Source organism: Leptonotus elevatus, chromosome 3 (assembly GCF_054856555.1).
Source record: "Leptonotus elevatus isolate MCC_2025b chromosome 3, RoL_Lele_1.0, whole genome shotgun sequence".
In the NCBI taxonomy this organism is placed as follows: Eukaryota; Metazoa; Chordata; class Actinopteri; order Syngnathiformes; family Syngnathidae; genus Leptonotus; species Leptonotus elevatus.
The window spans coordinates 7,103,606-7,130,997 of NC_141241.1; the positions used below are offsets into that span (position 1 = coordinate 7,103,606).

A 27,392-nucleotide genomic window follows, 5' to 3' on the forward strand; every position below is an offset into this window, starting at 1 on the left:
GTGTTGCTGTGTTGCTATGGCCATGCTAGCTTTGTGTCGTTTGTATTTAATAAGAGCACTGTTTGATCATTGTGTTTGGCACAGTGATTTGCATGGTTGTAATAGTTTGGAATTATTCATAATAGTTCATTTGTATTACTTTTGTATTTAAATTCAATTCATTTTAATGAGTTTTTAGAGTAAGTTTTTATTTGTTAAATTTTTTTTGAAAATGCTTTTTGTTTTATTTTTTATTAGTTTTAGTAGTAGTTTTTTTCCACATCATCGGGGGATGAAAAATTCCTTAAACCCCCCAAAATTCTCCAAATACACTGAAATGTATTCAATAGATATGTTTTCCACCAATAACGGGTGAAATCCCCCAAAACCACATACAAATTTAGAAAATTAAATGTAATTATTGAATAGTAATAATAAATTTGATTTGTAACGCACTTTACATCTACAAGAGATCTCAAAGTGCTACAATAATAGTAAGTAAAAGTCACAGAGAAAGATAAAACAAGTTTATAAATTAAAATGACTTTTAAAAAAGAAAGGTTTTGTAAAAAAATTTATTCTGTGAATATGTGAATCAGCGGATGCCAAACCACAATATGACTCTATTGGCTCATCCACTTTGGTCTAAATATCAATCTCTGAGCACCAGCTGATAGTTAGCAAAGAAATACATTGAGATTTGTTTGGTAAATAGCGCCTGGAAAACAGAAGGTCTTAATAGAATCAATTGTGTTATTCAATTGTTACCATATTAGAGGCAATTCAATAATAGGCCCATAATAATACATTAGCTGTAGTGAGCCAATTGTTGTTAGCTGTCTTTTGCAGCAAAAGCAGCAGGAGTGTGCCTTTGCAGAGTCGCTTCTTTTTAAGAGGAACTGGGTGAGCTGGGGTGGGTTGGGGGGTGGGGGGGGGGCAAGAATGTAAATCCAAGGGGGGATTAGAGGGAGCGCACTGAGTTGTAAAGTCCTCCTTCTCCGCTTCAGTGCGTCGAGTCAGGGTGGACTGCGCAGCACGGGAGGGACTACTGCTCACATGCGTGCGACACCTTGCTGCGGTCCTGCCAGAGGACTAAAGAGTCTTCTTCCTCCTCTTCTTCTTGTTATCGGAGGTGGCACACTCATGTGAAGAATTGAAGGAGCTTTAGGGGCATCGGTCACGGACATGGGTCAGATTGATGGTGCCACTCTACTAGCGTTTGGTGCCGCCATGTGTGCGGCTCTGCTTTGCAACTCTGCTGCCAGCTCCATCAGGACCACACATGGGAAGGACGCGCCACAGTAGGTCCTTTCGAGACACTTGGTTGCTATTCAAATTATCTCCACTTTAATGCATAGAAGGGTAGATAGATGGATGGATGGAGGGATGGATGAATAAGATGATAGATGATGGATAGATGAATAGATGGACAGAAACATTTTGGATTATGGTTAAGTCAATAGACTGAGCTGGATGGATGGATGATAGAAAGATGGCTGGGAGGATGGATTGGTAGATGGATGGCTGGGTCAATAGGTAACTTGATGAAATGATAGATGGTAGGTGGATTGATTGATTGATTAATTTGTTGGTCAGGACTGTAGATAGACTGATTAGTTAAATGATTGATTGATTGATTGGTTGATTGATATGCAAAGGAGTGTGGATTAATGGATAGATGGATAGATAGATGGATTGACTGATTGGTTGACTGACTGGCTGACTGATTGATTAAGAGGTAGGAAGATATAGATGGATAGTTAGAATATGTACAGTGAAGATAGATACAGACCAATTAGCTTGGTAGATAGGTCGGCAGCTAAATAGGGGGACAAATAAATAGATGGATAGATTAATCAATGGATAGATTTTCCCAATATTTTTCAATAAAAAGTAAATTATGATACGTTTTCAACATGCAAGTGTCAAAATAAGTTAACCACTGCGTACTAAGATGTTACAAACAACAAAACACCCTGTCTTAACTTTAAAGACTAAGAAGCTAAGAATGTAGTCAATGTACATTAAACAACTTAAATTCTTGGGAAATCACATGCCGACTGGAACAAATTATTGGCCAAGATTCAATTAAACAACCAGAACAGACTTTTGAATGAGTAGCCATGAATGCATTGTGTTCAGTTGCGCAAAAAAATCTTCTAAATCTTTTTGTTTCCTCAGCGGCAAGTGTCCCGACAATAAAATCTTAACCGTGGAGTATCCATGCGTCCAAGCTGGAGGGAGGAGCAGTACCTGCTTCAGGTAAGACACCCTGATAATGTTCCTGTTATAGCAGCCTGGCCCAGCATTTCCAGGACTTTCATCCCCACCAGACCCAAAATTGTGTATTCCCACAAGGAGTAGAAAAAAACCCATCCCTAAAAGCATAGTGGCTTTGAAGAAGCCCACTTAATAGACATTAACACGATCCTAATTCATGTGTCTGCATTCCAGGATACGTTTGACAACCTCATCATGTCCATTTTTTCCCAACTTCCCATCCACTTAATATTTGACAGCAGAGGATGTGATTTGTTACTTTTATTGCTTTCGTCTCATAACGCAAGAATCCAGAAAACTGTACAAACTCCTCGTTTTGAGGGCAATATCCACCCACATGGCACATACAATATATAGATTAAAAAAAAGGATTCTCAGTTGGGAATTAATGATTTAGATCTGCATTAGTTGTGTGAAAGCCCAAACATTTAGCTGTATAGCCTCTGGTTGCTTTGTGCTAGTTATGTGAAATCCCTTGTCAGCTGGGTGCTTGCCACTGATAGCTATTTTTCCATTTATTTTAGCTGTTTGCTAACCATTGTAGCTTTGTGACAGGCCGTGTTAGTCGTGTGCTAAATTTGCTGCTTTAGTTAAGTGAACGGTTCTGTTAGCTGCGTGTAAGCTACTAATACTAGCCTGCTACAATACATTAAAAATGCTCATATTTTTTAGATTATTTTAGCTGTTTGCTAACCACCATGTGGCTGCGTAATAGCCGCTGGTAACTATGTGCTAATAATTTAGCACCGCAATAACTTTTATCTCAAAATCAAAGATAGATGAAATACATAATGGATGAGTATTTCACATTTAACAGCGTTACTCTTTTATATCCTTTCCTACATTACCATCAATTCAATTTCATGCTCTGTGGTTATCATTACACTTCTTCCTGGCAGTACAGTGTAAAAATAGAAAGAATTGAGAATTCAATGCAGATTTATGTCGGAATGACGAGCGCACGGAGCTTCCCACACGCCAGGGGAACACGTCAATGAGTCCTTTTATTGTTTAGACAAGTTCCCCTTCAAGGAAAAACTGGCTGGCGTTTAGTCAGGATGCTCTCACAGTCGCGGTCGGACTGCATCTTGTTTGCTTTCTTGGCTTGCTGAAAGACGTACGACTCCGCGGGAGGCACTTTTACACGAAGATGGATGTCATCTTGTTTCCCTCCCCCCCATTTTTGGATCAAATTGTCCTTTAAAAAAAGTAATAACTCCCATCTGATGAGTTGATATGAGTTTATTGGGAGGCTTTTTTTTTTTTAACTGTTTGTAACCAGGGACACACACCAAGTAGACCAATGTAGCAAAAAAAATATGTATATTTTATGTTATAACGTATGAAACTTTTTAGATTGATTTTTTTGGCAGTTGCCTATAGAATCATCTCTTATCAAACTAAAAGTATTCCATAATGCTACTCATGATATTCAAATCAAATCAAGACGGGCTCCATAATGACACTGATTATAAAGGGCATTCCGAAGCAGCAGGTGGCGCTGTAAGCCATAGCCATCATGATACTCAAATGTTATCCACTCATTACAGTGCCTCATTTTTTTGTTAGTCTTCTTGTCAATCAATATGCTCTCACACATTAAGTGTAAGTAGGAAGCCCTTCTGAGTGTAAACAAGGCCTTAGCTGCATCCTACTGTGCGCTAGGATGTGCTAACACAGCACACGTGTCAGTAGAATATACACAAAACAGTGGCGACAAGTTTCGGGGTTGCGAGGGGGCCACTCAACACTTCTACATAAGTTATTCTCAGGGACTCCTCCAGAGAGAAAGAGCGAGTGTGGAGTGACGCCATTAAACTGCATTTGACTCAGACCCGGCGAGCCCAATCATCGCTCGGAGCACCGGATGTATTTTTACGTGTGATTGCCGTTGACGTGTTAAGCGTTTAGAAGCGGCGTGCCTGGCCCCTGTCCAAACAGCCGGGCTAATTACGCCACTTATGGCGCTTCAATTGCCCTCGCCTACGAGCTGTCTTGACTCGGGATGATTACATGACACTTTCTGTCATGTTGTACAGCTGACGTGTTGCTCCACATGGCTGAGTTTGACCTAGAATCATTCAATTAATTCAACTGAAATTTGTTGCTATTATAAAGGGGGGTCAGATTTTTTAAATTAAAAACTGCGACTACAATTTCGCTGAAAATCAAATATAAAATAAATACTCACCAGGAACTATATATAACAAATGTAATCGCTAGTCTAACTGGTTGTGTTATTACTTTAGCTAATGCTTTCTCTTGGTTGACAGTTTAACAGCTGTAAATAAGGCACTGCACTCACCATTATCCAACCTTTTTTTCAAGTTCCCGGCAGACATTGGAAATATGCCGCTAGAAAAGCTCAGCTTGCGTTGGGTCTGACCAGCAACTGCAGCACTAGGCGAGTAGGACTATATTTCCCATGAATCTTACAGATACAGAAGCAGGAAGTAGTTCTAGTTCTGGTATGATGGAAACACGCCAGCTAAATATTATGTAACAGTTAAATATTCTCTTTAAAACGGTTTATCGTATAAATCGCTGTGACATCTGCTCACCCTATGCCATTTTCCCCACTGAAATGAGTGGAAATGTCAGTAATTTGTTCCAGTCACACAAAATGTTGTCATGGTTTAAAAAAAAGAAAAGAAAAAAAAGAAAGAGTAGCACTCGACAGAATTAAAACGTTTTTTGTGCTTGGTGTAACATAAAGAAGAACAACATATTCTAAAACTTTGATATTGTTAGTCATTTCATGCTTTTTGTGTTCAAATATTTGTTGCTTAAAGGGTTATAAACTGCAAAGTGATGCTAGTTTTGTTAGCTCAACATTTGGACTAGTGTGTGGTTGTTAAGTATGTTAGTTCAATACCCCGCTTTAGGGAACTTGATTATCATGCTCTCCAGCTGCAAAGATGGCTTTTTAAAATCAAAATCCAATGTTTTTGTCTCCAAGGAGTTTTGCAGCGTCATTTTGAGTGAACCCCGTTACCACCCGCTGACAAAATGACCACTATATCCCGCCTTCTGTGGTTTTCTCAGCAATGAGGCCCAAAAATGATTTTTTTAACATTGTCATTGTTGTGTTTTTTTCCCCGCTCGTATTACTCGGTTTGGCAGAATGCCACGAGTGTGCACGTTGAGTCTGCCTCCAAATGTTTTGCATTGTCAGGATGATGACGTGAATTTTTTTTTGTGTGTGCTGTGTATGTGTGGCTAAATGCTCTCAGCTGTGGAAGTCTCACAAAATTGGAGAGAACAACAAGACAACAAGCGCCTTTGTTTTGACTGCCGCGTACCAAAAGTAGAGCCCACACAAATACAGTTAATTGAAGACAGTGCAAACATGTTAAGATTTAACACACAAAGTGGAGTCGGGCGCCTCGCAGCTGTGAAGAGTACTGTAAGTGTGACGGCAGCGTGCAGCTGTAACGAACAGGTGAATAAACAAAAAATGGAGGACAAAAAGGAACACATTTGTAACGTGGAAGTTAAGAGCCGACGATAATGACAAATAATAGTAGAGATGGGTGAATAAAGGTTGTTTTGACCGCTTGTCTACACAATAAAATTGTTCTTGTTTTATTTATTATTATTTTTTATGATGGTTCTGTATAATGGTGGACAAAGTCAAATGGGCAGTGTTCCACCTTTGGAGGTAGTACAAGCAGTATCGCGCTAGCGTTAGCTTGACTCGATTAATTAATGTTGTTTGAAAGCTAAAACGGCCGAGCTAACAAGTCACCTTGGATGAGACAAAGCAGACATTTGTTTCTCTTAATGGCCTCTAAAGAGCCTCCTCAGGTTCTTGATGGAGGGTTGACATTACACTTTAACCGCAACCGCTTCCTGTCTTGACTCATTAGGGCGCCCGTGCAGGGCTTCCCTCCCGTGAACATGGCCAGGAAGCGTTCCCATGCAAGTCAAGTCTGGACTGTGTCGCATCAGGGATACTTTAGATGCGTTCACATCCACGTTTGTGTCGGAATTCCTGCCAGGAGTTTCCAGCCTGGATCCCTAAAGGAAGGATTCTGTGCTTTATGTGTGTGTGCTTTGCAAGTTTGCGTGAGTGTATGTGTTGGCGTGTCCAAGCACTTACATATGTCGTTTAAGATTTTTGATCAGTCAGCAATTGTTAGGAACAAGGCCGTTTTTTTTCTTCCAGGAATAATGTACTTTGTTCTGTGTGGCTCATTTTATACCATAAACTTCAGGCAGATATTTCTGTAAACATGATATATTATACTCCAAATATGTCCACTTTTTGTCAGTCGTGTCCATTTCCACTCATAAACGACCAAAAACAACCTCTCGTCGATCCTATCAGTTTTCTTTCCCACATGTAAAGTGGCAAAATGTCAAAACTGAACCTGCTCTGCCACAGTTGTTTTGCTTTCTATTCAGCACTGGGGCAATCACCATTCTGATGTGTTTACGCATGACCAAACAAACCACACAGAAACCAACTACAGTTTGATTAAAAGTGACAAAGGGGTTCACAAAACACTTTTGTCTCGTTTTCCGCTCGGCACTTGAAGAGTCAATATTCTGCTGTTGTCACAAATAACCAAAAAAACTAACAAACAAACAAACACACTAAGAGGGAAAAGATCATGATTCTTCTGTGTTCAAACATGACCAAACAAACAATAGTGGGAAGGCTAACGAAGTAGAGTATGATTAAAAAAAGACCATGGGGTTTTAGTAATCACGATTATGGGGGTGAAAGAGACTGGAACTAATTTTTAAAAAAACTACAATAATGATAGGGACAATCTAGCAGACTACAGTACAGCAAACAACTGAGTGTACTTAACGGGGGGACATCTCGATCAAATTCAGCTCCATTGAAAAGATGTGCTGACGAATGATGACATACTAACTGCATACACGCTAACCACATATAAAGTTAACCACATACATGCATACATGCTAACCGCGTACAAGCTAGCCGAGGACAAGCTAACCACATACAAGCTAACCACATTCATGTTAAACTGACGGTCATATTTTACAGAATGCAAGCTCTACTTTCTTTCCCACTGAACTGTTTTGGCTGACACTGATCGATTCTCATCAAACCACATCAAGGGGGCAAATCAAAAATTTGATAAAAACAGTATGGCGCCTTTGTCTTTGTTTCTACTCGGCAAGCCAAGATTATTGTTTGGTCGGTACGATACAGAGCATTTAATGACAACTTGGCTTTTATTCAACAATCACAATTCTTGACCGACGTCTTCAAATATTCAAGCATCGTTATTTGATATCTAAGGAAGAAACTTGAAACAGCTGTGTGGAATACGTAATGGTTGTTAACGAATGTCCATCTCGTTGTTTGTTGTTTTTCATTGAAACATTCCTGCTGATTTTAACAAATATCAATTCCAAAGTGGTCCAAGTAGCTTGGGCCACAGTTCTTAGCTTAGCTTAGAACAGATTTTTACACATTGTTAATCATATGGATGACTTATTGTCTTATTGCCTTTAAAATCTCTTTGGCAGAGGTGATAAATAGCAGAAAACCCAACTAAAGCAAACAAAAGAAGCTTTTATTGTACGCTATCTGCGGGTCGATTGTGGTCATTTCCAAACATTGAGTTCATGATTTACTTACCGACCGTACAACCTATTATTGTTACCACTTGCTTACTCATTGTTTTCTGCGTAAAGAACCCTGGGAAACACCAATGCGGTCGGTGAATGTTGTTATCGTTGGCTCAGTTTTAAGACTTTGAGTGCACTTCGGATTTTGACACTTTTCCCGTAGGAGGTTTGTATTTTCACAAATGTAAATAATTTAAAGGTGAAATGTACTTATACATAGCTTGGATACAAATTGGTGTCCGTTTCCTCTCTTTAAGACACTGGGCTGCTGCTCCACCCTGGTTGTCATGGTAATGAAAGTTGTACTGTGACGTAATTCTTGATCCTTGGTGTGTTTTGACGGAATCCGTGCTTGGTACCAACCCAAATCAGTCCGTACCAAAAGAAGTACAGACTTCAGTACCCATCTAGTGTCTACCCGGGAACGGTTTTAAACTGGGAAAAATGCTAATGTTTTAGTTTTTTTCCAGGTCGTTTGTCATTTGTAACCACAAACATTTTTCTCATGCCATGTGAATGAGCGCGTACTTCGGTGGCTAGTGGTGGTCAATGTCAAATGTTCCCCTGGACTCCATCTCCAGCTCAACAACTTCCTGTCCTTACGCGCTCTGATTTGGCAGGACAGAAACACAAGCCAGACGTCCGTCTAGTAGCCGTAGTGTTAACGTCGGGTCAGGTGGGGTAAACGTGCTTCACAAGTGTCACACTCGCGCCAAGCAAATGAGGTCATGAGAGGTTGTCGGTCGGGCGTAAATCTCGTCCTTAGGGATGAAGTGTCGAGGCCTGCAGGCAAAGTATACATGCCCTCCTGACTCTTGTCCCCACCAATAACGTGTAGGTAAAACACAACCCGAGTGGCTCAAATACTTCCGCCAAAGGCTGAATAAGCGTTGGTTACTAAGTTGAAATTGCGCTTCTGTATTAATAGAATCGAAAAGCAAAGAGGGGGACAAAGTTGATACAGCATTTTTCAGAGGTAGTATCAGAAGCCTTTAGACATGGAATGGTGGAATAAATTTGACTTGACAATTTTTCCTCTTTGGAAGTCACTTTTACACTGAAACAAAAACTGAACATTTAAAAACTGGCTTTTTCCTTTTTTGGGGGGGTTGCTTCTTTGTTGCGGCACCAACAGGCATTATTTTATCTTTACAGTTGTATCCGAAGTCAGTTTCACACTGCTTGTATTTTTTTTCCTGCCTTATTTCGAGCCGCAACTACAGTATTAACACGGCTAAAACAGAATTGGGGGGTAATTGGACACAGAAATCTTGGGCCTTAGGCAAGGCAGTTTAGGAGGTAGTATCAGAAATATTTTTGGAATTAGTATCAGTAACTCTTTTTACACTGCCTGTAAAATTTCTTTTTAGAGGTCAGTCACACATTTTTTTTGAGGTAATATCAGAATCCTCTTTAAGACTGTCTGTTAAAGACGGCCATTTTCTGCCTTATTTCAAGTTGCTGTTCTATATAATCGGCACCGTCCACAGAACAGTGGAGGTAGTACCAGAAGGCACTTACAAAAGACATTTCCTATAAAAGTAATACATTTTCCACATTTTTTTTTTAGACCAATTTTCCACATTTTCAGGTAGTACTAGCCAGTTTCACGCTGCCGCTAGAAGCTATGTTTATGACTTTTATCTGGTCCTTGTTACAGTACAAATGGCACAGACACCGAAAATCAACTTTTCACCTTCATCAGTTGACTCATGCAGAGCCAAAACACAAGATGCTGACATTGTCACCCGTCAAATTACCTGACAGCAGGGTGCCGTGTTGCTGCGTGACAGCTCAGACAAACAGTTCCACCTCCGCTGGGTTCTGTGTAAAAAGACAAAAGCAAATGAATGCCGTGTCTTCTGTCATGGCTCCGATTCTCCGGTTTTGAAATGATCCCCGTGCTTCCGAAGTCATAACAGACATACTCGTTATGTCAACTGACACGTCAATGAACTTCAGGACATCACAAAGGGAGACCATGGCAAGTGTGTGTATGTGTGTGTGTGTGCATGCGGCCTTTGTCACGCCAATAAAGTGGGATTACTTCACATAGCCCCTACTCCCCTTACTCATCTCCTTTGTTTTATGGCATTACACTTGGCTTTCACTTCCACTCTGGCTTTAAAAAGCTGCTAATTGTGCTCATAAACTCATAAACACACACGTCAGTATCTATTTGTATCTAGTAGCAAAATGAGAGCAATTATAATGAGGCTTTGCAGAAGGTCTGCTGGGGGAAAAAAAGGGTGGCTCCACGGCAGATTTGATTGAAAACAAACAGAGCTAATGAGTTGTCCAGCTAAGCAAACAGTGCTGGGGGCAAGACAGGCTAACAAGACATTTGAAGAGTACTGTAAACAGAAACGATAAAGAGGCACGAAGAACAGAAACGAAAGTGACAGAGAGTGTATGCTTCAGATTGTCCGACTAAAAGTCTGTTGACTGTGCAGCGGCAGGAATGATAATAAAGTCCTCTTCACTGTAAACAGTTGGTAAACTGAGGGGATTTTCACCTCTGCTGGCAGTTTGGCTCATTAACACGTCTCAAATGCTTGCAATTTAAATCGGAAGTGCATCAGACCCATATCCAAATAAAAAAAAAACACATCAAACAAAAATTATTGTAATACAACCTTGGCAAAATGTTTTGATTCTAATGGACTTGGACAAAAGACGTCTTGGCATTTAATGAGTTAAAACTATCCTTTGAAAAATCATCCCTCTTTGAACCATCTTATGCCACTATTTGAATTATTATTCAAAAATACCTTGACAAGGATCGTCAACGGAACGGTGCAGGGACACCCAGCAGCCTTGGTTTCCATTTGTACATTCCCAAAAACAACAACATCAAACCGGTAACATTTCATGTTTTGCAACACTCCAACATGAATAAGTCATGCTAGCAATATAGCAGTTTGAAAAGGGCAAACTCCAATTTTAAACATATTCTCTGTCACAAAACCCATTTGACACTGTGATACACTTGTGTTGCAAAATTGTAAACAATGAGTGGAAAATGAAAACACAGCTGTCATCTTGATATAGAACCACTCAAAAGTTAACACACATGTTTCTTATAATGTGATCAGGCCAATTGGGGGGAAGAAATTGACTTCTGCAAATTTAGCTTTAATTTTGGAATTAGTGTTTAAGGTTTTAAGAAAATGGGTAGCGGTTTCAAGGAATGTGTTTTAACAACTATGCACAATTGTATTGTAAACATTTACACACCACCTTCATCATCACGACAAAGTGGGCGCACCTTCTCTCCCCACCCAAAAAGTCACATAAGTTCTTATGGCAAACTTTTAAATCCATGGCCTCACCTTCAGTTTTGTCCTGTTGTGGCAAGGGAGCACAACAGAAAGCAAAAGATGAGTGGCGGAGTAATGGAGAAGGTGGAAAGAAATGAGAGGAAGTAAAAGGGAAGCAACGAAAAACTCTGGGGAGGCGTAGTCGTATAAACGTCTGGCGCTGAAAGCCAAATACAAAGCCAGAGAAAGTGAAATAAAATCAAATATTGACAGCTTGAGAGAGCGTTCAAGAGAATTGTTGTGTCAGGCTGCCGTTTGTTGGTTGGATTGGCCAACTTCTCCAATTCCCCCCCCCCCCCCCCCCACCGACGAGTATCTGTGTTTCATCTGGATGAAGAAAAGCCGCATGCTTCCAGAGTACTTTCATTCTTATATTCCCAAAGTGCACACGTCACCTATTCTGTGTGTATCCACTTGTCTCTTGTTTTTTTAATGGGCCCTCTGGTCACCACAGGGTTATAGTAGTATTGCATTTTTCATTTGAGTTATTATTATTATTTTTCGACTTTTTTTTTTTAGTTAGTTCAAATTTATTTCTAGAGAGAGATTGGTAGTTTTTGAAAATACATTTTATTTTACTTGTTTAACATTTGTTTTAGTATTAGTTTTAGTTTTTTTTAAATACAGTATATGGCGTATTAAAAAAGAAAAAGAAAAAAAAAGGTCACTAACTACATATTGGCTTATTTGCTGCAGTCAGTGGAAATAAAAATAAAACTCCAAGCCATTTTTTGTGTATTTGTTGACACTTCCTGTGTTACAGGGCTCGCTCCATCAGGATTTGATATCAGATTCTAGACTGCGTGTTTTTGTGTGCAGGTGCACAACGGTGACATCATCCGTGCCAAAGACAAGGTGGTGCGTTGTATTTCCTTACAAACGTCCGTCGTTATTGACTCTGACAAGAGACGCTAAATGCTAACATGTGTATCCACCAAAAAATCCCCAAAAAGCTTTTATTACAAAACACACAGTTTGTAATACAAGTTAATACTTCGAATGGTCGATGCAAAACAATGAAGTTCCTTCTTTGAGAGGCTCTCATTACTCCATACAGGGATCCAAGCCGAACAGAAATTTTCATAGGCAATGCAAAATGGCTGCTAATTGTGAGTCATACATTGTCATACGTCTGGATTTTTTTGTATGTGCGACATTGTCTGGATTTGTCCGTAAACCGCATTTCCGTATGAAAGCCATGCAATTCTTTGTGCGTGAGGCCCCAGATAATTTTTCTCACACTTGCATGATTTCCCTTGAACTTCTCTATCATTGTCCAAATCTTTTTACAAGGCCTTTTGCGTTGAGCTTCCTGTCTTTAATGGAAGCCTAATTGTCTTGGGTAGGCGCTGTGGACCAGAGGAGTGTGACCCCCAACAACACACACGCACACAAAAAGTCAAGTCGTCTTTTTCTGATTAGCGTGCACCTGAACGGCTTTCTGGAAAACCACAGTTTTTTTGTTCTTTTCATACAATGTGGTCTTCATTAGCTGTGTGAGTGTGTGCGCCTCAAAACAACAAACCAGCAGGCCAATATAATACACTGTAACTACACTGTTGCTATGCTATTGTTTGCCTGAGGCAAGCAGCACTTGTGTCAAACTGTCATGTAATGCAACTGCACACGTTGCGCTCAAATTTGAGAATACATAGCTTGAGATGACGAAAATAAAACATTAACTTAGCCTGTTGCTGTCGTATTATAGCCCACAGTCTCTACTTTGCTGCAGCAAAGCATTTCTCGCTTTCCTCAGTCTCCTCTTGAATGAAATGTGTTGAAGCATAACCTTTGCTAATGTTAGCTTACCTTGTTTCCGTGCCTGTGATGCTGAATTCTGATCCTCCAGTTTCCACTTAGCCGCAGTGCTTCTTTTCTTGCTACCCTCCGTCTACTCTCGAAGAAAATTGCTGCAACATTGTAACACAATACACTCCCTGTTTTGAATTTTGTTTCAGGTATCATTTGGCAGTTTAAGCTTTGCAATTATTGTAAGCATATTTATTCATATACCTTTGCCATGAGACATTTTGGAGCAACATTGCAAAATGCTGTTCTTTTGTCTAAATTGTACCTGAAAATAAACATATAAATGGAAGTGTATAGTGACGTTTTTGACATCCTGTATGTAGGATACAGAAACAGAACATTTTACAGTCAATAAAAGAAAAAAAGTAATAATAGGGAGTTATCATCTCATAAAAAATTGTACGGTATTCCACAATTTGGGGGAATGAATCGCAAGCATGTATGTTTGTTGCATGCACCTCTTGCACAAACCTGCTAAGTAAAAAATGAAATTTGGTGACTTGGTGATGAATTGCTCAATAACCACTGCAAATGCTATTTTGTCTTCATGGGGGCTCGCTTTGTATTCTCTACTTTCTGCTTGTGAACAAGTAGCCGCTTGCCTTGTTGCAACACCCTAGCTCCAGTCCTGAGGGTTGGGGTGAGCAGTGGCTCATATGCAGGAGAAAGGACCTCAAAACAGGCTCACTTCTGAGAAACAAGAACATTAGGGTAAAAGAGTACTGTAATACTTGATCCTTCGGGTATTCTAATAAAAATGTTAAAAAGACACCTGGGATGTGTTTTAAGGAAGATGGGAACGCGATGGACAGGTGGCGCCGGGGCCGGGAGCGAGGCGATGCATAACATAGGAAGTAAAGCAGGAAGTGCAGGTCAAACGTGTTTGGCGGCGGAAGCCCATCCGGACCGCCTGCTTGGCTCGCTCTAGTCAAAGCTTCCTCTGTGAGGCGAAGGTCTGATACCTCCCCAGAGGCCGGCGTCCTGGAAGCATTCGGTGGGCTGGCAGGACAAATAAACAGCCAAAAAGGAGGCCTTGGAGGAGATCTTGGCGTGTAACACCTTCACACAAGAATAGCGCACACACGAACGAACTGTAATTAGGAAGAAACACCAAAGGGGCTGGAACAGGCTGCTCTGGGAAACACGTTCATAAAACACGCTGGTTGGCTTTCATGTGTAAATAATAATAATTAGAAAATTACACAAACACAAATCACATGTTCAAAACAGTTATTTTCAAATCAATCCTGATTAAACACATTTGCAGTTAAAGTGTAGTAAAATGTAAAAAAAACAAAAACAAAGAGCAACAAAAAAAAAAAAAATATATATACTAAATATATAGACAAACAAAAAATGTATGTGAAAGCATTATTCAAAAAAAGGCTTCCCCTGTAATACCCCCCCCCCCACCCTCCTTTCCCCATTTGTATCTCTATTTTTAACAACATCATCATGTATGGATAGAGACATTCTTGAAAAAATATGGCAAAAAAATTGGCAAGAAAATAACCCATCCAAGAGAAACAAATCCTCCCTGGCGGAGGTACAAATCAAAATATTAAAAAGCGCTCCCAAAAGATGAGGAAAATACATATATAGTCCTATAGTCTATAAAACGTATGATATCATTTGAATTACAAAATCTGACAATGCAATCCATCTTTTTAAGGGAATCTTTGAGGCCTGTTGAGCTAACCCAGCTATTAAAACTCGCTCACACACAAACACAGTCAGAGACTTTTCCACACTCAAAATCAATAGTATTCTTCATCCGAACTTGCAGCATCTGGAGCTTATTGTACACAAAACCGACGACCACACACACACATTGTCAACACAACTGTAAAAATATGTAAATATTGCACCAAAATTTCATCAATTGGCTTTCACCAACAGCAAAAATTGGGCAATAACGCACGATTTGCCCACATGTGCTGACTGTAAGCAAAAGAAAACGTTGACATACATGAGGATTCATTATTGGTCCGTTTTTAGGTACACTGCAACTAGCTTACCAATCACATGTGTCTATTTTGTTACTATTTAGTATTATTCTAGAAATAATAAACCTCACCAGTAAGTTGCGTAAAATCTTTATTGTTATTCTCTTTAAATCAGATTTGAATTGGTGTAAATTTTGATAATAGCAATTTATTTACTTATAACTTCCTAAGGCTCACTAAAAATGTGTGTAAAAACATTACCAGTTCATTCTTACAAAATTTAAAACTTTGTCATGAACTATCTCGTAAAATCATAATATGACTTTATTATCATAGGATAAAGAGCTTTCTTGTAATATTGTCGTTTTACAAGTGATGTCATAAAAATGTCAACAATATTCCAATAAAAATGTCAATTATTTCCTTATCATAGTTATGATTCTTCGTGTTTTTTTCTGCCCAGGAAGAAATGTTATGAAGCATTCAGGTTTGTGATACAATTTTGATCCTTTGGGTAGTCAGATTCCAATTATTAATTTATCTTTTTGGGGCAGTTATTTTGACAGAATGTCACAGACAAGCAGGTTTTGAGAACAAATTGTGAAATATATCTCTTCCAATAAAAAAAAAAAAAACAATAATAGATTTTTAGGGCGGTGCCATTTTGAGCCTGAAGCAGATGAATTCACTTGACATTATTTCCTATGGGGAACTGTGAGAGTGGATAATACTGTACTGCACCAGACTAGTTATTACTCACCACAGGTACAAATAAGTCACATAGGCGCAAGTCATAAAAAGGTCTCAAGTCTAAACCCTCAAGTTTCAAGCAAGCCCCATGTAACTCAAGTCAAGTCCCTACTTCATTTCAATCAGGTCGAATCAAGTCATAAGTGAAACCTCTCTCACTATTCTACTCGCTGTTGTTTTTTTTACACACCGGGTGAAATAGGTTACCACTAGAATAAACGAGGCATTACGTGGCTCAAACAGATCTGTTGTCAGTTCCCGGCAACACATCACGCGAGCTGGCCAGGGAGCGATAGGGAGGATTTAAAATCGTTCAACAAACAAGCAACACAAATCCCTCTCGGTGATGGATTGGGGGGGGGAGTTGCCTTTTGTGAGTGATGACGCTGACTGTCTACAGGCTAAACTGACCTTTCAGGCGGGTGCTGGATTGCTGGGGGGGGGGGGGGGGGGTTGTCTTGCACATCTCATCTCTAACCTTCAACGCTGCCATCATTCTGGTTGTCGGTGCCAAAAGCAGCAGAGCATCACTACAAGACTCAAGAGATAGTTTCCAGAGTTGCTAAACGGCTCACAGTTACAGTATGTGTTGCTGTGACTTATGTGGGCAGGAATGTGTTAGGAAGAAAATGTGTTGCAACATCCTGAAATGAAGACAAGAAGCTGCCATATTCCCAAATGCTTATATTAATATAATTTTGTGTATATCAAACCAGATAGAAAAGTAATGTTTTTCAGCTCTTCTTGAGCCCGACCATGAATAGTGAAATCAGCTGCACAGGTGTCAAAATCTGTTCCTCGAGGGCCGGAGTCCTGCATTTTTTTAATTATTATTATTATTTTTTTTTTAGGTTTCGCTACTCCAACACACCTGATTCAGTGATCATTATCAGGCTCCTGCAGAGCTTGCTGATGAGCTTGAATATGAATCAGCTGTGTTGGACGTGGGAAACCTCTAAAACGGAGTACCGGACTTTGACACGACCGGGCTAGGGTATACACTATAAGTGCAGGTGTATGTTCTGGTCATCTCTCTTTTCCTGTGAGGTCCACTTCTGAACATGTAGAACAAACCCAAGTTATGAAGGTACCCTGTCATTTGTTATATGCAAAGTATGATTGTCTTTTGGAGTCCTACTCAGATGTTCCTGATTTTGGGCACCTTTACTTTTTTGGGTGTTCTGGGAAGGGTACAAACCATTATTAACTCCAGTGATTATTAAGTCCAGTGATGCAGTATGTTGTAGTGTAGATTGTACGTATCTGGAGAGATAGAATTTGACTCCCCATGGTCTGCAGTCTAGAAAGAATCGATGGACAGATGGATGACCTTTGGATTGGATGGATTGAATTTTGAAAGGTTTTTGATGGCAAAATTTTTTTTTTCAATGATGACCAATTTAGGATGTAATCTGCGTTTGGTCCAAAGTTAGCTGGGATTGGCTATGGTTCCTGTCATGACTGAATAGGTTAGGCAGTATAAAATATGGATGACCATGGATTTTATGCCAAATTATTGAAAACCTCGAATGTCTGTTCTGCCGTAAACAGAAGACCTATAAAAATTATCCAATGTAATAAACGGCAAATCATTTTTAAAAGACTCACAAGCAACGGCTCTTGGACCCTTATTTTGAAAACTAACGATGTAGACTGTATCTTAAGAGATGCAAATGAGAGATCAGCTCTTGCCCAAAAAAGTGTGTACAGAAACATCAGTCCATAAGACCAACTGGAAGTCTTTAAGACCAGATGGTAGACCATGCGCAAGGCGGTTGACAAGTAAAGATTCAGCGCTGACAGTGCCGAGTTGACAGTAACCAGAAGCAGGCATTAGCACTCCATTAAGCAATCTTGTCAAATAAGCACCAACGAGAGAAAGACCGTCAGGCCTGAAGTGGAGGTTAAATACTCTGTGGTATAAGGACTACGAATCCCGCATGGGATAAGTGTCTGGAGCTTATTCTAGGAATAAGAAGACGAAGGCCCTCCGCAGAACCGTCAAACACGAAGACGCACACACGCGCGCACACTCGTCAGTGTGTTCTGGAGGCCTGTTTCCTGTCTATCCGGCATACTTTCACACAGCAAAACAAAAACACACGGGTCAGCTCTCCTGCTGCCCTCATCTGCTCATCCAGACACCACGGCTTCCTCCGTGCTCTCGACCAGGAGCACCCAGGGGACACGTGCGGACGTTGATGTAGAATTGCTGCCGACTCGCAACGTATGCAGTTTGTCCCGCGCTATATATCGCAGTTCATCGTTCATGCTCCCGCTGTGTCACGTAAAGCAAGACAAAGGGGATTCCATACTAGCACCTTTTTGCTCATTTTATTTACTATAGTTCATTTTTCCCATCGGTGTGGTTACCTTGATGATAGACCATGATAGAGTCTTCGTAGACCATAACTTGAAAATGGCGCATCTTCCTTCAGGTTAATACTTTTTAGGAGATAGACAATAGTGTTGCAGTCTGTGTTATTTTTGAAATTTCAAATCTAAGAAAATTTGTTATTTCACTTCTGATCACTGATGGACTGGTCTCGATCTGTCTTGATCAGGATTCCCGAGTCTGCCCTGTCCGAGACGAGACAAGAGCGAGTAAAAATGCTGACTGAGACCCTTAAAAAGTGGTCTTGAGACCAAGACCGCTCTTGAGAACAGAAAGATTGGCTCCATTTTGTATAAAAGCTAACAAATTGTCACTTTTACATATGTCCTCTTTTGTAGTTCTTGAGTCTTTGAATCTTTACTCTTAAATCTGAAATTGTATACATTGAACAGGTCTTAACTAGGCCTCACAGTAATAAAGTTTTGACATGATCCCATTTTCCATGTATTCTGCCACTTGAAAATGACGGATCTTAAAAAAGAGTTCCATCCTGTGCTGGCAATGTAATTCAAATTTGAATCTAAGTTGTAATGCGTTGTATTGCTTATGTAATTTCACACTTGATGGTTAGCAGGCACTCTGGAGAACCAACTATTTGTGTATAATCAACCGAAATGTCACTTTTACATAATATGTCCCTTTTCAGGTGTTCTGGAGCAAAGTCGTCGCTCCCAAAAAGTAGTTATTTCCTATTTTAGGATGCTGAACTGTTCCTGACTTGGCCTCACCCCATGGATGTCTTGTAGAAATGAAGTCACCCATAATAAAGAGCACTTTCGGCCTAATTTAACGTTGCTTGTAACATCAGAATCACACCGACTAGAATCTTCACGTCACGTAACCTTGCAGCTCGCTTTCATCCGAGCGGCGTAAAAGGTATGAGTTTCTCCCGGAGGACGCGGCTCCCATCTGCAAGCCATTACCGCCGCCGACTGATTTGTCGACGGACTCAATGAAGTAGTGACAATTTTCATCTTAACTTTCACCCACCTGTCTCCACCTCGGTTTGGGATTAAAGCGGCCCAATCATCTGGATCTCATCAGTTCAGGCCTGTCTCGGCGCTTTATGGGTGATTATTCACTCTGGGGGGGGGGGTTTAGGGGGGTGATTTAGAGTGACACTGCATGGATGCTGCATATGAATAAAATGCGACAACACGGACCGCTAACACGCACTCTTTTGTTACGCATTTCCTCCCCTCTTGTGTGATATTTGTTGTGCGGTCACACCGCTCCAGTCATTTCCTCTTGTGATGTGTGTCACATGTGTTGGGCCACACATGACAAATACCCTAAATCACCTTTATAGTGTAATGGCTTCCATGAATGAATTAAAAACGGGACTCAACGGATGATATTTTTAGAAGCGATACAGATCAGTGTTGTACAAAAGAGTGTTGGGGCTACACTGAAAAATGGGGAAACGGGCAAATTATATTTATAAGAATAAAGTCATTATATTAGATGATTTTCAAATGTTTTGTGTTTATAAGATTGCAAGTTTATGTCACAACTTGTGTTTTTTTGGGTTGGTTTTGATTGGATTTATATTGTTTTTATTAAAAGTCTTTTTTACCCTGTACAATGGTTTATAACATTTTCTGGTAATACCCCTAATTGATTCTCTTTCAAAAAAAAAAATCTCAGTAAGTGTACAGTATATTTATCAGATAAAAGCAGTAACTTTATGCAATGCTTTTTCATAAATACTTGATATGATTTGAATAATGATAATAATATAACTTAACAAATTTCATCATATTACAATATCAATATTCAAACTTTTTTTCTGGTTGTTTTCTCTCTTCAGGAGGAAATGTTGTGAAGGCTTCAGGTTTGTGATGGGCCAGTGCATACCTGAAAGTAGGTAAAACACACTTTAAATCTTTTTGTTCTTTCACACAAACACACTCACACACACATGATTCCCCTACTCCCATCTAATCTTCCCATTCCGCCGCCTTTATAGCAGGGAAAGATCCTGCGCCAAAACAAGGTCTGCAGACCACATTGGCTTCGCGTGGCGCTCCAAAGAATTCCATATCATTGCCTTTTTGTCACTTTGGAACAATGATGTAAGTCAAATGAGCTCACTGCTGGCGTCAACAACAAAGTGACCGAGGCGAAGCTTCATTGTTATGCTTCATATGGAATATATCATCAATCATCGTGTATTTTGTTGCATTCTTATCAAGGAAATGACTGACATTAAATACACTGAACAGCAGAGTTGGCTCTTGTCCATCGTTGTTCCACTATGAAAGAGTAGCAAAGTTGGAGATTTTCTTTTTTATATATTGTAAAATATAAAGCACTGTATCTATGGTTATAGCAGATATGACCTATAATAATACAGTTTTAGGAAAAGCTCACAAGTGTACTTATAAATGTTCCTTTATTTTTTACATTTGAAATAAACACACATATGCACGCCAAAAGCAGGCTACATACAGATATGGTATAAGTTATATAAGTAAGTTGCTACAGAAGTAGCCTACTAGTGTACAAGGAAAGATCCAAATAATCTATTGTATATAGAGCATTTATTGTTCCGCCTGTCACTGTACGGAACTGTCATGGATAGACGAACAAAGATACATGAGTTTTAGGAGCTAAATAATAAAATTCAGACCAATGGAGTAAAATTTGATAATTGTACTTTCAGCCCACAATACACATTTGGTACTCCAAAAAACACCTATGGCTATTCCGTAATGAATTTTTGATGGCTTCCTCTATGTAATTTGTTTTGGTGCAGATGTGGACGTGTGCTCCGTGTCGCCGTGCGAGCAACAGTGTACCGACAACTTTGGACGGGTGGTGTGCACGTGCTACCCTGGTTATCGCTTCGACCGGGAGAGACACCGCAACCACAAGTCTCCTTATTGTCTTGGTCAGTAACGCTAAGAAGAGGACAAAGGCTGAATCGCAGAACAGAATTCTGTCTTCTGTGGGGAAGAGGCGTTTAGCCATTTCATTTGTTTACTCATTTAAAATCTTTTTTTCATTAAAAATAGTCAACATTTTATTAAACTATTGAACTTTTTTTAAGCAGTTTTCTAGTTTAATGTTTTGTATTTACTTTTATTTTTTTTGCTTCTTTATGTTTATTTTTGTGTTTCTATTTGGTATTTTTTCATATATTCATTGTTTACTTTATAATTTATGTGTTTTTATTTGTATTTTGCTTGATCATTTTAAAAGAAAGGTGGAAGGGAAAAGAAAATATTTTTAAAACAGCACTATGAGGATTATGAGTAGCAGACGTATATTTATAAGCATGAATCCCTATTCTGTATTTTACATACACTATTTTTTAACCAACTAGTGAAGGGGTGGCCAAGTTCGGTCCTCGAGAGCCACTATCCATCCTGTTTTCCATGTCTCCCTCCTTCAGCGCAGCTGAATCGCATGATCAGTTCATCAGCAAGCTTTTCAGAAGCCTGATAACGATCCTGATCATGAATCAGGTGTGTTAGTGCAAGAGAAACATGCAAAACAGTCTGGACAGTGGCTTTCAAGGACCGAACTTAGCCACCCCTGACCTAGTGGTTCCATTTGAACGTTGCAATGTCAATTTTTCTCTTTCCGCAGACATCAATGAGTGCGAGGAGTCGGGCGGCAGCGTGTGTGAGCACGAGTGCGTCAACACGGGAGGCAGCTTCCTGTGTCGATGCCACAGTGGATACATTCTGGCTCCCGATCAGCGTTCATGCATCGCCGTGCACAACCGTAAAATGCTAAACTAATGTATATATATATATATATATATATATATATATATATATATATATATATATATATATATATATATATATATATATATATATATATATATATATATATATATATATATATATATGTGTGTGTGTATGTTATAGTGAGACATATGTTGTCCATTATTACTTTTTGCAATTACCAAATATGGTTGCTTGCCCGATAAATGGCCTTTGTGTACTGTGTGAGTATATGAAATAGGCCACATAAACATAAAACATACATGGAGACTTCATTTATTGCAGGTGCGCTCCCAGCATGCGAAACACATTTTGTGTTATGCTGATTTAAAAAGCTGGTGCATGTGTGCAGTAGACATGTTGTCATTCTATGTATTTATATCCAACCCATGTGGCGCAGCTGAATGTTTCAATGTTGTAACTCCAAAGCATGAAGCGCAGCAGTAAATTCACGCTGTGTGCACGGCTTGACTAAGGCACAGCAACATTTCGCAAGAGACGTTTATCCCATATTTGGGGGGTGTGTCACCCTAAATCACAGTGTATTGCTCGTCAACGCTGATGTGTTGGTTTCAAAGCAACAATGTGGATCATTTTAGTGTGTGCCACAGTTTGTGCAAAGCTAAACCAAATGAGAGGTGTCTTCCATAAAAAAACAAAACTAGCTAATGTGCTCCTTAATTAACGCAAAACTATATGCAATTGTTTTTTGTTTTTAATGTGTGTTGCATTGGTTTTCAGTGAGTTCGTCAGGGAAGTCGGACACGTTAATGAGTGCGGGCACCTGCTCTTTTACCTGCCAGGATTTCATCAACATGAAAAGCAGTCTGCTGCAAATAAAACTGCGACTGGCCAGTCAGCAGGTAGCCTTGGCGGAGGTCTAATACTGGTTGTACTTAAAGTTGTAGTGTTAATAATAATGCTTATTGTGCTGGCAGATACCTGACCTCCTGGCCAACCGCAGTGACAAACCTGCTCTTAGGAGGCCAGAAAAAAGCCGTCCTGGTCAACCTGGACCTCCAGGATCTCCTGGGGTCCCAGGTGACGCCTTCCACATAGCTAATTTACCGCAGCTACTGTATTTACTAATCTACCACAGAATGTACCTTAAATCAGCTAACCTACATACACATTCTACCTAATCTTCTTCCTACCTACCGACCTACCTAAACGGTCTACCTAATCCACCAACCTAAGGTACACAGACCTACCTAACTAATAATTATTTACCTTGTCTAGTAACATTACCTGCCGTAATCTAATGTATGCCTAATATACTGATATACCTAATCTACTTACCTATCTACCTACATATACTGTACAGTATGTACCTAAACTAGCTACCGAGTCTATCTTCCTGCCCCCTACCTACCTGCCTACCAACCACCTACCTAAACCTGCTTATACCATTTGATCTGCTTGGCTACCTACCTGATTACCTCCTAGCCTCTACCTAATATACTGTATATCCTAACCCCTTAAATATTGATCAGAACAACCTACACATGGATAGAACAACACCTCACAAAAAGAAATACCCACCTAACGACCAACCTTCTACCAGACAACCTACCTTTCATACCGACCTAACTTATTTCCCAATATACACATTTACTGAAAAACCTACCTACCTCCCTACCCACTTTACTTTCTTAGCTTCCTACCTACCTATCGAATCTAACTTCTAGGCTTTAGCTACATCTCTTCTTACCGACCTAATCTACAAACCTATTTATCTACCGACCTTTCCTACATCTCGACCTAATCTACTTACCTGTAACAACTCCGCAGGTCACCCAGGGGGGCCAGGAGCTAGAGGGGACCCAGGCGTAGAAGGCCCTCCAGGGCCTCGGGGGCCCCGGGGGGACATTGGACCCATAGGTCCAGAGCCTGATCTGAAGCACATCAAAAGAGGCCGCAGAGGACCAGTGGTAAAAATGAAAATAAACAATAGAACAACACAGCATTCGCAACTGTATATATACTGTAGATCATTTGAAATAGAAAGCCACCACTCTGCATGACTTATATAACGTTTTCAAATATGTGCTTTACCGTCCATTCAGGGACCACCCGGGGCCCCAGGAAAAGACGGTTTAAAGGTCAGTTCAATATCCTAATACATACACAGTGCATACTCATATAAAAACTAGTTCCTCGTGTTTATGGCCATGTATGTGCTTGTGAGATGCACTGCTGCCCTCTGGCGGCCAAACTGGAAGCTATAACAACAGCTCACAGCAGCTCAAAATTAACCAATGACTCAGTCTCTTCTCATTCGCAAATATACTGCATATACATAAACATGATGCCCGCTTAATTTCTGTGACAAGTAATGTGATGTTTGGTGTGTTAACCATACTTGTATACAATTTGCTATTTTCAGGGTGATAGAGGAGCAGACGGTCCCAGTGGTCCTCCTGTGAGTTTATTGCACATTTTAATAGAACAAAAGTGCCAGTAGGGTTTGTGTGTCCTCATATAGATTTTTATACATATGATTGTGCATGATGATGATGATGATCTTCTTCTTTTCATTTCGGCTTTTCCCTTCAGGGGTCGTCGCAGTTGCCTCCATCTAACCCTGTCCTCTGCATCCTCTGCTCTCACACCAACTACCTTCATGTCCTCTTTAACTACATCCACAAACCTCCTCTTTGGTCTTCCTCTAGACCTCCTGCCTGGCATTTGGAAACCCAGCATCCTTCTGCCAATATACTCACTACCTCTCCTCTGGACATGTCCAAACCATCTCAGTCTGTCCTCTCTGACTTCATCTCCAAAGCCTCTAACATGTGCTGTCCCTCTGATGTACTAATTCCTGATTCTATCCATCCTGGTCACTCGCAAAGAGAACCTCAGCATCTTTATCTCTGCCACCTCCAGCTCTGCCTACTGTCTTTTCCTCAGCAGAACTGTCTCCAGACCAAACAACATCGCTGGTCTCACCACAGTTTTATAAACCTTTTCGTTCCAGATTGCCTGCGCACGCTTCTTCACTTCTTTTCCACACTCTCCATTTCTCTGGACTGTTGACATTAAATACTTAAACTCCTCCACCTTCTTGGTCTCTTCTCCCTGTAACCTCATTCTTCCACTTGGGTCCCTCCCATTCACACACACAGATACTTCGTCTTGCGACGGCTAATCTTCATTCCCCTCCTTTCGACGGCAAACCTCCACACCTCTAGCGTGTTGATGATAATTATTACTATTATTATTATTATTATTATTATTATTATTATTATTATTATTATTAAGGCCAAAATAGAGAAGGAAGAGGTAAACACAAAATGATTTAATTATTGTTATATTTCGGAAATCAGCCTCATTTAAAGGTAATCATTTATTTCAATTAGGTGACTTTGCATTTCATTTGTTGACATTTAACTAACAAATATACAACTGCACTAATAATTCCCATTTGAAAGTAAACATGAACGTGAAGTGAAAATGAAAATACGACTGAACATTTTTTGCATTATTAAAATACATTGAAAAACTAAATTACAAAGCAACTGTATGAAATTATGTTACACGTTGTTTTTTTTTGCACCTTATTTGAAAAATATGTTGATTAATTGAAAAAGAAAAAAAAGAAGTATTGAGACAAGCACACCATTCATCATGACGATCTGTCCATCAGGGCCCTCCCGGCTCTTTTGACTTCCTGCTGCTGATGATGGCTGACATCCGCAACGACATCATCGAGCTGCAGGAGAAAGTATTTGGAGAGAAGAGGGGCCTCTCGTTGGACTCGTCTCCCTCTGGTGGGGAGCCCGATTTTGCCGAGTGGGGGTCTGGCCAAGGGGACCTCATGTTCAGCACCTGAACTTTTTGGAACGCTGCTGGTGGCATTTAATAAAATTAAAAAAATTTGAGGATTCTGGAAGGACACAAAGGACTTGAAAGGACAAGCCTTATCGATAGGCATCTCTTCCTCATCTTCTCTCCTCTTGCTGCGGGTTAGCATGCAAACAGGGAATCTCCCTTGGAATTACAATTACATTGTTTATTGTCAGTGTGCACTGAGAGGGAATAAAGTCATATTTTTAGAGTCATATTTGTTCAATAAAAAAAGAAAAAGTCATACATGCGCAAAAGTTGTATTTAAGAAAACATCAATATAATGAGAATAAGGTCTCTTTTTCAAGAAAAAACAAAGGAGGACACCACTGTTGAAAATAAATCATGAAAAAGTGAGACTGAAATTTGCCAAACTGCATGTCAACAAGCCACAAAGCTTCTGGGAGACTGTCCTATGGACAGACGAGTCGTGGAACTTTTAGGCAAGGCACATCAGCTCTATGCAAAAATGAAGTATACCAACAAACTAACACTGTCCCTCTACTGTGAAACATGGAAGAGGCTATGTTATTATCTATTGCTACTGTCCTAAATCAGACACAGGGTGTCTGGAGTCTGAGTACAATGAAATCTCAAGACTATCAATTTCCACTAAGGTGTACCAACAATTTGGACTGTGTGTGTACTACTGTGCTCCCACGTAAAATCACAAGATTGGAGTTAGTCCACTCAAGTTGTGAGTGCCTTAAATCTTTTTCTCCTTTGTATCATTAGCCATCAAGAAGGCTGAGGAAAAGCATCTTGTTTTCTAACCAAATCAACAAATGTATACAGTATATAATTTCAAGGGCTGAAGCAGGAAATACTTTGCACCGGTTTGTTTGTTTTTTCTCAGGATGAATGAAATAACAGTCAAGTGCAGTGTATTATTTTTATCATGATATTTATATGTTGATGGGGGGGAAGTGGTTGTGAGGCTAATTAGAGTGGGACGAAAATGTTTCAAGATAAACATAATTTTCTAATCTGATATATTAAACAAGTACCTAAGATTTAATTAATTAATTCATTCATTCATTCATTCATTCATTCATTCATTCATTCATTGTTCATTTATTTCAGGCAGCAATCAAAATTAACAATTTCTCCATCAACTTTCCTTAATTCAAATGTAATGCACACAAAAAGTTAATAAAATTAAAATCAATGTATTTTTCTTAATTATTGTTCCTGAAGATTAAATGGAAATTTATTTAACTCCAAAATTTAATAAACTAAAACTGAACTGTACATATGCAATAATTCTTTCGAATATCACTAGAGGGAGCCTGCTAACTTGTAGTACCACTTTTTCTTTTTCTTTTTGATCAATTTTGGAAAATCATTTTATTTTACTGGAAAGTATTTTCCTTAAGCTTGAGTTTAATTTTAAAAAATCCCTGTCCACTTTTTTTTTCTTTTCAAAAATGACTTTAATAAACCTTATTTTAGACTGTTTTTCCCTCTTACAGTAACATTAGAATGCTTTTCTCAACACTAACTTTTTTTTCAACTCATAAAATACATACAAAATTTCTTTTCTATAGACATGGATGAGATATTATAGAATTATGGTACTTTTGTTGGACCAAATATGACTTACTTTTTGTAAAATGACGGCTTTTGTCTCAAACATTTTAAACATAAACTTTTTCCTTTTGTCCCTCATGTTTTTGGTATTGACCAGAGGATGGCGCTAAGGTGCACTCTCACCCTTCTT

The 27,392-nt window shown here is 39.5% G+C and overlaps 1 protein-coding gene across 1 annotated transcript; it reads left to right on the forward strand.

The window, feature by feature from the left end:
* Positions 1-993: 993 nt before the first annotated feature.
* Positions 994-27,392, forward strand: LOC147176819 (collagen and calcium-binding EGF domain-containing protein 1-like). The gene is made up of 11 exons (XM_086071531.1): positions 994-1,280; positions 2,161-2,241; positions 19,900-19,952; positions 20,848-20,982; positions 21,684-21,821; positions 22,568-22,689; positions 22,765-22,867; positions 23,618-23,757; positions 23,893-23,928; positions 24,213-24,248; positions 25,473-27,392. Exons 1-11 carry the CDS (start codon positions 1,165-1,167, stop codon positions 25,656-25,658), a joined length of 1,146 nt encoding a protein of 381 aa, XP_085927657.1. The 5' UTR covers positions 994-1,164; the 3' UTR covers positions 25,659-27,392.